Raw genomic sequence first — 12,277 nt, 5'->3', positions numbered from 1 at the left:
CTCACTAAGGGGGGGAATCCCCATTTAAATCCACACAGATGCTGGCGGGGTGGGGGAGAGTTGAGGTTTTAGAGAAGTAGAAGGCTCTTTTCTCCCACTGCTAGAGGATGCGGCTGCGCAGATGGAACGCCACTGATAAAAGCACAGTTCTCTTACAGGCAGCAGCGAAAGCAGGAAAAAAAATTATTTGAGAGATGTGCCCAGGAGGGGCTTCCACAGGGGAAGCCTTTCCAAATAAGGACAGAGGAAGGGGACAGGGATGCAAAATGCATCAGGGTGGTGTGTGTGTGTGTGGTCTTTTGTTCAGCAAGAGTGTTGTGCCCAAGAGCACCTTGATTGGCTCCAAACATTTAGAGCTTAATATGCTTCATGGGGCTGTTTTTCTATGGGCAGTTCCATGGTGCCAGGAATTCTTTCTGCCACTAAGCCAGCTGCCCCTGAACATCACAGTTCCAACTCAGACATGTGAAGCAAGCTGCTCCTGCCTGTTCTCCTGCTTCGCTCGCCTCCTTTGTTCTGCAGACTCCCTCAGGAACAACTCCCAGACAAAGGCAGGTCAGAACGTCTTGACAGAACAGGTGGGCGGATCAAAGACCAAAGGGACAGAAGATCATGCCAACAAAAGAGAGGATGAACAGTACTGGGGGGCAGATGGGGGGGGGGAGCGCAGGTCCAACTCAGAATGCACAGGACTGGGTCCTACAGAGGATTTCCATTGATGGGAGGGGAGATTTTTGCTAATCCTACTCTCTTGCTGCAGGCCTGCAAATCCCCCCTCCCCGATCACAGTGTTCCCTTCTCCCACTCCCAATTATCAGCTGATAACTGAACTGGGCCTTTCCACCCAAAGGCAGATTAAGAAAAGCAAGCCGAGATCAACATGTGGCCGGGAAGAAAGAGGCTGGCACTGCGACAGCCAGCAGAACCCAGGGCAACACAAGGGGTATGAAGCGAAGCACCTACCATTTTTTCCCTTAGGCGTTCATATTCGGGGCGGTATTCCCTGGAGGGAGGGGAGGCAAGAGTTCCACATGTTAATTTATGGCTTCCACAGGCTTCTGACACAAGCAGTTAGACAGACAGACACAAGGCTGGAGATGAAAACAGAGCTCCTATCTGGGCAGAGGCAGAGTCGCCCTGAGCAGTTTGTTGTACACAGAGCACTTGGGTGACTAAACCTCTGAGTTTTTCTGTAGGTTTTCTTTCCTGTATGCAGTCACACTTACACAGCAAACTGCATGAGGAGTTCATAGCTTGGTCTGAGCCTACCAAAAGCCACGTATTCTGGTCACCTGGTTGAGCAGGGGTACCAGGAGGTCACAGTCAGGAAACACACAGCTAGGAGACTTGGGTAACGCAGCCATTTAGTCATTGACCTATAAGATGCAGCAATCTCCTACATAATTGCTGAGTTCCAAAGAGGGACTGGAAGGGTGGGTTGCCACCTATTCATCAAGACAGTTTGGGCAGCCTTATGCTTAGCACAATTTGAAATGCAAGAAGAGAAGAAGAAGGAGAAGAGATTGGATTTATACCCCGCCCTTCACTTGGAGTCTCAGAGCGGCTTACAAACTCCTTTCCCTTCCCCTCTCCACAACAGACACCCTGTGAGGTGGGCGGGGCTGAGAGAACTCTGACACAAACTGCTCTTTCAGGAACAGCTGTGCCAGAGCTTGTGACTGACCCAAGGTCACATCAGCAGGTGCAAGTGGAGGAGTGGGGAATCAAACCCGGTTCTCCCAGATTAGAGTCCGCACACTTAACCACTACACCAAACTGGCTCTCAGAACACCCCGGGGGACCAGAACTGCCACCTGGTGCAGCGCTCTGCCTCAGAGCATCCTCGTTTTCTGAAGAAATCCAGCTCACCTTTCATATTCATCAACTGCACTGGATACTTGTTCAAAAAATTCTACCATCCCAGTTCCCTGGACAGCAGAAACACCAACCACCTACAAAAGAAAAATTACTTCTATGAGAGTTAATGGTGGGGTGAGAACTGGGAGCAGATTCACGAAGGTTGCTCTTGGAGGTGCTTGTGAGTCCCACATTCTGCTGTGTTGCTAATGTGCTTATAGCACACAAAGTGCTTCATGTGCAACATCACCTCGCAGCCATCTGCTCCCCAGCCGATAACATGACAATTTCATTTTACTGATGGGGAAACGTAACTGAGAGGTGTCCAGGGTCACCCGATATGAGGCGGATTCGAACTGAGGGCTGCCTGCTTTGAAGGCCAAGAGTCCTTCTTCTGCCAGATGACGCAAGCTTCCCCATAATCGCCTAGTTCAAAAATCATTCAAAGTCATTCTAGAGAACTACTGTGACACTCACACTGTAAAAGCAACGTTGGAAAATTTCTTTGAAAAATTTCCTTGATGGGGCCTTGTATTGCTTGTGATAAAACGCATGTACCTCTTTTAGCATTCATGTGTCAAATTCATGTGCACATGGTGCTTGCAGTTCTAACTTCAGTTTTGAGATTTACACTCAAAAACAAGCAAGCAAAACACCAGGAGGGGAAGGGCTACACAGCACCCACCTTAAGTGAGCTGTAGAACTCATCCAGCACCAGGCTCATGGAGCGGGTCAGATTACTGGCGTAGCTTGTTTCTTGGTTGAGAGCATCTTGGAAGACTTCAAAGTCCTGCATCCATTCCACTGCAAAGCTATGGTCAATGATGTCTGTCTGAGTCAAAGAAGGAAACAAGAGTGCCTGGTGGCCGAACGTGTGTCCTTCACCTTGCTTAGAAAGCTGCTCCTACCCTAGCAGTTTAGCTACAGCATTATCCTGAACGAGCACGACCTCGGCTACCAGCACCTGAGCCAGGACTGGTGGAGCCCTCATGACTGTTTGTTTTTTTCAGGCCAGGCTGGGGCAAGTGGATGGGTTATTCCTCCCAGCTGTGGAGCAGGGAAGATAAATAATTGAAACTGAAAGCTGTTCAATCCACCCTGCCTTGGGACGTAACCATTGTAAAAGGAAACCTCCGAATGTTAAAAAACGAGGAAGATAAATAATTGAAAGCCGTTAATTCCACCCTGCCTTGGGGCGTAAACATTGTATGAGGAAACCTCAAAATGTTAAATGTCCCTTCCCTGCTGAAAGCATGTTAGTGAACAAAGTCAATGCAAGGACACGGGCACAGAATGTTTGCAAAACATGCCTCTAAGTCCATCTACCCACTTGGGACACAGCTCTCCCTTCTCCTGAAAACCCGGACCAAATGGAATCAAAGAGTCCAAATTCCTTGACAACTTGACAGACTGAGCTAGGCAATGCCACTCTTGATTTTTGGCATTACAAGTGAAATTCCTGGAGTTTGAGACTTAACAGAAGTTGCATTGATCTGAGGCATGCACAATGAACCCATGACCCTTGTGGAACATGCACAGTTCCTTATGCATCCAGGCTGAGCAAGTCACAGGGGACTGCCTGCACAACTTGTGCTTCTGGAAACTGACCTAGATCTCCTTCCCCCTCAACTAACAATGAGACAAGCCAACTGGGTACAGAACTGGTGGGCCAGGACCTACAAACAGATATGTGTAAGGTAGATCCCAGTCTAAGGTAGATCACACAAATGAAACCACCACCAGTTTCCTATTGCTGCTTAGAAGATATAAGAAGGGGGGGGGGAACGGACACAGAGCAGGGATAGGGGAGGAGAGAGTGACCAATGAGACAGATGAGAAGCAGGGTTGGGGATAAACAGTGTGGATGTGGAAAGACCAAAGACTGCTAAGACCATTGCACTTACCTTGTTCATGGCCACGATAAATGGGAGCTTTGTTTTGTACAGGATACTGAAAAGAACAGGCATTGGTCAGGAAAATCTGAGAAGGCCTTAGGCAAAGTCAGGTTCCACTTCTAGGTATGGATTTCCAACACAAATAAGCAAGGAAGTTGTTTTAAGACACACAGCCATGGCCCAGCAGGCAAAAGGCAGCTGAGTAGGCAGAGTTTGTTTCACTGCAAAGACTCTGCCTGGGAGACAGCCAGAATAGGGCCTGGGATGACCACCCCTTGGGAGCTGTGTAGCTCCTAAGAGGACAGACACACATCCTGGGCAACCTAGCGATTCAGACGGGAGATTCTGAGATTAGGATAGACCAAGAGCCAATTATCAACCATTGATATTTGAAGAGCAGTGGAAGAGACGCCCTGCTGGATTAGACAAGTGGTCCAGCTAGCCCAGTGTCCAGTTTCACACCATGCCAGAGAGGTCAAGGCCCCCCCCCCAATGTTCCCTCCTAGACTCTGGTATTCAGAAGTTAACTGCCTCTGGAGGTTCTTGTGACCATCACAACATCCATTGGCAATAAATCCCATAATTTAATATACTTAGCCTGGTCTGTCCTGAGGTACTGGCACTAGTTGGTGGTCTGCTCTGCAGTCTGCTGCAATCATTTTGCTCAACACTTAGCAGACAAAATCTCTTGCATCTGTTCTCATTTGCACTCTACATTAGCAGAGATAGGGTCAGATGGCCCCAGGGTGCTGATTAGTCCGGCTGTGTGGGAGACCTTTCAGCTTGCTCAGTCTGAGGACGTGGACAGGAGTCCTGGAAGCCTAAGACCCACCACCTGCTTGTATGACCCTTGGTCATCCTAGTGGATGACCAGGATCAGGACATGGACAGGGGAGTGTATCCTGGACCTCTTGGTGGCTTTTGATACCATCAACCCTGGTACCACCTTCTGCGGTTGGGACTGGGAGACACCATTTTGCTGTGGCTCCAGACCTACCCCAAAGGTAGGTTTCAGAGCATGGTGCTGGGGGACCACTGCTTGGACCCTTGGCCTCTGGTGTCCCGCAAGGTGTTTTAACATCTATGTGAACCTGCTGCAAGAGGACATCTGGTGATCTGGGCTGAGCTGCGATCAATATGTGAATGACAGGCCTATCTTGGTCCGGCAGATCCCTCGGATGCTGTGGAAATTGTGGTCAGGTGCCTGGAGGCAGCTTTGGAATGGACGAGAGCCAGCAAGTCGAAACTTAATCTCAAAAAACCTGGCGGTGGGCGGGGGGGGGGTGGGGACTAGACCCAAGAATTGGGACCTCTCCTGTTCTGGATGGGGTTGCATTCCTCCAAAGGAAATGGTTTGCAGCCTGGGGGTGTTGTTGGACCCAGGCCTCCTGTTAGATAAAAAGGTGGCCCTTCCTGGGCAAAAAACATCTTGCCACTGTGTTACATGCTTTGGTTACACCTAGATTAGATAACTGCAATGCACTCTATGTGGGGCTGCCTTCAAAGACGATCTGGAAGCTACAGCTGGTGGAGAATGCAGCTAGAATGTTGATTGGAGTGGGTCATAAGGAGGAAGAACAAGAGATTGAATTTATACCCCGTGCTTCACTCAGAGTCTCAGAGCACCTTACCATCTCCATCCCTTCCTCTCCCCACAACAGACACCCTGTGAGGTAGATGGGGCTGAGAGAGCTCTGAGAGCTTGTGACTGCCCCAAGGACACCCAGCTGGCTGCATGTGGGGGAGTGGGGAATCCAGATTAGAGTCCGCCACTCTTAACCACTACACCAAACTGACTCTCCATATCACTTCAGTCTTGTTCTGTCTATATTGGCTCCCAATTTGCTTTGGGGCCCCATTCAAGGTGTCGGTATCAACCTTTAAAGCTCTGTAGGGCTTGGGGCCAGCATACCTGAAGGACTACCCACTCCCATATGAATCTGCCTGACCACTCCCAGTCATCTTTGGAGGCCTTGCTTCAGGTGCCCCTGCTGCTTGGGGCTAGATTAATGGCAACCCAAAAGAGGACCTTCTCGGTTACGGTGCCAAAACTTTGGAGCTCCCTCCCTAGGGAGATTTTTCTGTCTCCCTCTATCACTGTCTTCCACTAAGAGGTGAAGACTTCTTTATTTTGCGCGGCACCCCCTCATTAACCCTTTCCTAGTCCTCCTCCCTGTTTGTGCTTGATATGCATTTACGGGTTTTATTTAACTGTTCTAAATATTTCGTATATATTTGTATTTTAGACACTGATTTAAATATTTTTAATGTTCACTGCCTTAGGGAACCTGAGTTGGGTGCAAAGGTGGCATAGAAATGTTTTAAATAAATAAATGGAACAATTTGCCAGGACAAAGATCCACAGGAACTCAGGGGTAAATATGCTGCTGACACTATAAGGAATTTCTGTATCATTTCCTTTTTCTCAGGATGTCCTAGAGAGGACCATGGAGACTGAAGTCCACTGAACTGACCTTGGCATGCTGGTTGCAACTACTGGTTAAGAACAGGCAAACTAAAAGGAATAATGGTGAAACCCAAAATGGCATATGCACTCTAGTGCCTGAGGAAAATATCTCATATCGCAACTGCAAGTGCCAATGCGGAATCACCATCACCAGTCAAGCATGACCATGGCATTAACAGCTGCAGAGCCCAATAAACATTCAGCAACAGAAAAATGGTTAGAGAAGGAACTGGTACCTTTTAAAACTTGAACCCAAAAAGGCTGGACACTGTGGCCGGCCCTTCCCTTCCCTCCCTTATACAAGCCAATGGTCCAGACAGGCCTCTTACCTGCAAGCATACAGCATGTTGGACATGAAAGTAACAGGATTGGTGCTGCGAGAGGTGTCCATCACATAAACCACCACGCATGGGAACGACGATGCCTAGATGGGGCATTCATACAATAAGTAAGGCAGATCTACACTTCTCTCCCAAACCTCTTTCCTCCTAATTCAAGCTGAATATCATAGACTAACCAGGGCTTCGGTGATGATGGTGCCCGAGGCTGACCAGGTGAACACCTCAATCTGTCCAGGTGTGTCAATTAGGACATACCTGCAAGAAAAAGAATTAGTTCTCCTGACCAATAAGAATAATAAATCACAAGCACTGGGGGGGCGGTCTTAACCCACACAGCTGCTACCTGTAGAACAGGGATCCACCTAACTTCCTTTTATTTGTTGAGAGCTCCTTCTGAGTAATGAAAAATATCCTGAGCTACAGAACATGGACTGGAAATAAAGCTATCAGCTAAGGAACACAGAGAAAAATCCTGAAATAAAAGCTTAAAGAAAAACCCCTCTAAAGCAAACCTAGAACGGATCTTATTGTGATCTCTTCCTAGATCTTCTAGGGGATGTACAAGCTACTTAGCAGCAGCCAACAAACTACCTAGCAGAAAGCCTGCTGTAGAGAATCCAGAGGAACAATAATTTCCCCGTCTATTCCCACTCAAAACTGACCTGAGAGAGACAGAATGAGGAAGCATTGGAGGTTCCTTGAGAATCTGCTTCAGACAAATTATTTGTTACCACCCCCATGCCCCATCAAAAGGACAAGACCCCAAGTGTGAAAGGGATGATGCAAATTCATCCATTTTAGGTAGCTCTGCTTAAGATGAGGCTGCATCTCCCCCCCCCCCGCTTTAGCATTCCCATCCACCAATGCCAGAGTCTCTTATTTACTCACTGAGATGCATTCTGTCGCTTTTCAATAAATTTCATCACCTGGTTAGAAAGAGAAGAATTAACCACGGGAGGCCTGGCCTTTATGCAGAATCTTAATTTATTTCTTAACCAATCCTCCACAAATTATGATCAAAGTGGCTTAACACACAAACATATGACGAAACAAAAGAAAATCAGTAAGAACCGGAATAAAACAATACAGCTGGAGTTTGAACAGCAGTGATTTTCACAATGTCAGGGATACACAGCAGTATGGATTTATTTCAGCCTACTTTGTATGTTCAGCTATTTACGATTTAAGCTGCCATAAGCCTTAGCGATGAACTGGCCCAGAATGTTAAGGGCCCATCATTGGAAGGTGGCGGATCAACCAGGATAAAATATTAAGCCACTACAAATCCACCCACCGTATTGTGAAATCAGCATCTGGATCTTAAAAAAACCCAACATACCTGATCAAATCTTGTAGCAAAAAGATTAAGAGATGTCACGATGCCACCGTTTGGGCCCAATCCATATCTGCGGCGGGTTCAGGAAAACTCACTTCAAACGTTTTGGAACCAGAGAAAGCCTCAAAAGCATAATCAGTTTTGGTTCAGCTAGACTTCTTCTGATAGACAGAAAGTTAAAGGCCAACAAAATCTACCTGCTGTTTCTTCCTAAAGCAGGACCTGCGCATCTAGGCATCTAAGTCCTGGAGTCCCACACATCCATTCAGAAACCTTTTAGAAGCCCCACCAGCCTAATCTGTTTGTTGAAGAACTCAGGGACCTCTTACGAACTACTGCATACTATAAATTAGTAGGAATTGCTGATGAATCAAAACTCTGGGCTTAAAAAAAGACTCTGAGCAACATGACAAACCACACACACACCACATCCATGCCTTATCATTTTAAAAAATATTCTGTCAGCTGCCTTGGGCAGGTTTCTGGAAAGATGGCATTTTTTTTCTAAATAAGGAAGCAAACCCCCTCAATCCACTGCACAACCCACCCAGCTCTCCTTCTCCAGCCAGGGAAAGCCCAGGCTGGCCACAAGAATGGGCTGGAAGGCCAGAAAGCTCAGGAACACTCTGGGCTAGGGAGGAGGCACCAGGCAGAACTCTGGCAATTAAGAAACTCCTACAAGGGGAAAAACACACACACACACACAATCTGCCCCCAGTGCTGCTCTGGCCTCCTTTCCTCAGCACAGCTGGCAAAGGTTACCAGGCACTAGACTAAACAGCTTGACCACAAGTCTCCATTTTGAATGGTATCCTGATAACACTCTGGCTTCCAAACAGATATTATCTAGGTACTACCAGGCCGAAGTTTATTATCAGAAACTGCCAGGCAGACAAGCAGCCTCCCCTCTCCCACTACTAAGAATGATGGGGATAACCAGCAAAAGCCTGAGCCAAATTAATTTAGCCTGCTGTACCCTGAAGCATTCTGTGTGCCTTGGTGTTTAGTCATGCCGGCCACATGACCATGGAAACGTCTTCGGACAGCGCTGGCTCTTCAGCTTTGAAACGAAGATGAGCACCACAACCCTAGAGTCGGATTCGACTGGCTTTCGAGCAAGGGAACCTTTACCTTTACCCTGAAGCCTATTCCATCATGCCTAGCTGGATCCAGTCATAGCAGTCATCCTCCCCCCTCCGGCCCTGCCCAGATGGCCACTGGTGGTTCCTGCAGACCTAGAGATTAGCCTGTTAGGGCAAGGATACTGCTTCATGACTTCTTTGTACTTCACAGTGTCTCGAATGTCTAGGGGAGAAAACAGAATGACAAATTATATGATCTGATCGGGTAGTTTTGGAAGCTAATACAGCCTTCCTCACGAACATTACAAAGCAGCCCGGCTCAGGGCCCCCGAAAAAATATACATAAGGCTCACTTGTCTCATCACAAAAGAACCCACTTTTAGGGGCAGCATTTCACTCCCTGGCTCCCTCTGCACTCCTGAATGACAAAGTCATTCCCCCTCTTTTCTTCCCTGCTTGCCGCTTTTCTCATTCGTCCACCACTGCTTCCCATTCCATGTTGCAGCTGCACCTCCACCCCTTATACTGCCTGGCAGGCTTAATGCCAACTAAACTTACCAAAAAACAGCCACATGTTTAGTAAACCTACTAGGCACGCATGGGCAAACACACATTTCCCAACCACACTAACTGTGGCTAGCAACCAACAAAAAGCACATGTTAGAGATGTCGCTAGAGGGGATGAAGATGCCTGAGCAAAATAAAAAGCATCCTGGGACATGTATGAGCCAGACAAGCCCATGAACAAGGCCACTGGTCCACACACTGATCACCCTGATTGTTATACGACCCCATGATATGTACGGCTTAGTGTATGATATGTAGGGCTGTAGCTTAGTGGTAGAGCATCTGCTTGGCATGCAGAAGGTCCCAGGTTCAGTCCCCAGCATCTCTTTTCAGGATCTGCCAGAAAACAATGTGAAAGACCTGTGCCTGAGACCCTGAAGAGCTGCGGCTAGTCTGACGAGGTAGTGCTGACTTTGATGGACCGAGGGTATGAATCAGTATAAGGCACCCCAAAGCAAACCTGGAAACTCTTGCATCATAAGCATGTGCTATGGGCTTTCAGTTCTGAACTACACAGTAAGGATTGCCAGGGGTTTTTTTTGTGAACAAGACAGGGGAGGAACATTTCTGGAGCTTGGCTCCAGAAGCCTATGAAGGCAATACCCTGTGCAGGAAAGGTTACCAGGTGTCTACTTCTGCCAGTAGAGCTCCCAATGATGAGCCTACCATCCCTCCCCCACTCTCCAGACTAGCTGTAGAAAGGTCCAGAGGCGGAAATGGCATCGCACAGCATCATGGTAAAGTACCATAGAGTTTTAGGGGACAGCCAGAGCATCACCCAATGCTCTTAGGTCACATCTGAGTTTTCAGTGGGACATGACAACATCATCTCCACCTCTGGACCCACCCCTAAAGTAACCTGGCATCCCTACTGCACAGTGTAGTTAGGGCAGTGCTCTGTGGAAGGAAGGCTTGGAGTTCTAGTCCTGATACCTGGCCTTTTCTGATAAATTCTGATGCTTTTTTCGAGTTTTTTGCTGTTTCTTATAACTGGTCTAACGCCCAAGCACAAATCCACTCTGAATAAGCCTTAAACCCTTAAATTCTCAAAGACCAATCCCTCCAAGTGCCATTCATGTTCTTCATAAACTACTTGATGTGGACATACCAGTCTCTTTCCACTGTCTCACACAGAGCAACTCAAAGGTCTGGTTCTCCTTTGGGGGGTTTCTCTCACTTGCATTGGAAGTTCTAGTTCTAGTGATTTCAGGTGACTACACTTAAGAACGAGGCACTTCTCATATCTGCTGCTATCAGTTAAAAGCTGGAAAGGCAGCTCTTCTCTCAGCAAGAGGGTGGCAACTATCACAATAAAGGTGATGGCACTGCCAAGGCCACAGAGATTTATCCCGGCCAGGCTTTAAAGCCCTCCACTGCAAACTACCTGCCCACATCCCTCAAACAGAATGCCAACAATAGCACCTATAGGCTTTCAATTACTCCTAAATCTGTCACTCAGAGAGCTTCCATGGCAGAGTGGGGATTTGAACCTGAGCCTCCCAGATCCTAGTCCAACACTCTAACTACTACATCACACTGGTTCAGAATTCAGAAACCCTTCTTAACTCTCATCTCTCTGATGTTAGTTGCAGTGAGATGATGCTGTATTGCATTGGTGGGGTGCCTAAGTCCATGTTTCCCATCATATACTGCACCAGGTCACCAATTCCAATCAGAACAAATATATATTAGTAACAATTGTGGTGTTCCTTGTTTGATCCTATTACAGCCAATCCTGATATTCTTTTTAATTTTTGTACCAAACAGGCATAACAATATTCTTCCAATGCACCCTCAACATTTGAATAAAACAGCATGAACGTTGACAGCCAATTGCACAATCCTGGCAAACTAATATCTGCAGCAGCAACACAAACATTCTTAGTAACATTTTCTGGAAAATGGAACTCACCAATATTTGCTGGAAAAGGGAGCTCATGGACTGCGGGGTCCAAGTTGATGACATACGGAGGGGAATTCTTGCTGTGCAGGTAGGCAGTGAGCCTCTGTGGGAAAGCAAGCACACATCAGCTGGGAAGGAGGGGATGTTTGGCAAACAAAGCCCCATAGCCCCAACCAAAAACCATCATTGAGGGATCCTCACAGGATAGGGACCTAGGCCTGTCACTCACTGACTTTCATATACTGCCTTCCCTCAAATATTTCCTGATGTGTGGAAGAGCAACAAGAAATGCATGGAAAAGCAAGGTGAAAGCAAAGAACAGAGAATGATTTCTGTGTACTTACACAGATAGCAGAATAGCCAGAAGTCTTTTGAAGAAGAAGAGGAGGAAGAAGAAGAGGAGGAGATTGGATTTATACCCTGCCCTTCACTACCTAAAGGAGTCTCAAAGCGGCTTACAAACTCCTTTCCCTTCCCCTTCCCACAACAGACACCCTGTGAGGTAGGTGGGGCTGAGAGAGCTCTGACAGAAATTGCTCTTTTTCAAGAACAGCTCTGACAGGACTATGGCTTGCCCACCAGCTGCAAGTGGAGGAGTGGGGAATCAAACCCAGTTCTCCCAGATTAGAGTCCGCCCACTTAACCACTACATCAAACTGGCTCTTTATATCCTTCCTTTATAAGCCCTGTCTTCCAAAATGCCAAATTCTGCTTCTCCCCAGTAACACTGGCTGAACTATGCGAAGTGGGGGTTTTATCTATAAAGAAGCTTTTGGTAAACATCTGAGTGGCAGACTTTCACTCAAGGAGCCGAGTACTACGCATTGCC

General features: G+C 47.3%; 1 protein-coding gene across 1 annotated transcript in view; it reads right to left on the bottom strand.

Moving 5' to 3' along the window:
• GPN1 (GPN-loop GTPase 1) overlaps window positions 1-12,277 on the bottom strand; it is a 16,010-nt gene that overhangs the window by 3,023 nt on the left and 710 nt on the right. The window contains exons 2-11 of the mRNA XM_015416867.1: window positions 11,458-11,551; window positions 9,162-9,201; window positions 7,900-7,966; window positions 7,449-7,486; window positions 6,737-6,815; window positions 6,549-6,643; window positions 3,762-3,807; window positions 2,543-2,689; window positions 1,870-1,952; window positions 964-1,003 (exon numbers count right to left, since the gene is read on the bottom strand). Coding sequence (XP_015272353.1) covers window positions 964-1,003; window positions 1,870-1,952; window positions 2,543-2,689; window positions 3,762-3,807; window positions 6,549-6,643; window positions 6,737-6,815; window positions 7,449-7,486; window positions 7,900-7,966; window positions 9,162-9,201; window positions 11,458-11,551 — 729 coding nt within the window. The remainder of the gene's footprint in view (window positions 1-963; window positions 1,004-1,869; window positions 1,953-2,542; window positions 2,690-3,761; window positions 3,808-6,548; window positions 6,644-6,736; window positions 6,816-7,448; window positions 7,487-7,899; window positions 7,967-9,161; window positions 9,202-11,457; window positions 11,552-12,277) is intronic.

The sequence above is a fragment of the Gekko japonicus genome, unplaced genomic scaffold (genome assembly GCF_001447785.1).
Source record: "Gekko japonicus isolate JY-2015 unplaced genomic scaffold, Gekko_japonicus_V1.1 scaffold278, whole genome shotgun sequence".
Lineage (NCBI taxonomy): Eukaryota > Metazoa > Chordata > Lepidosauria > Squamata > Gekkonidae > Gekko > Gekko japonicus.
Note: the sequence above shows the minus strand (reverse complement) of the source record. Positions and strands in the feature narration are given on the sequence as shown.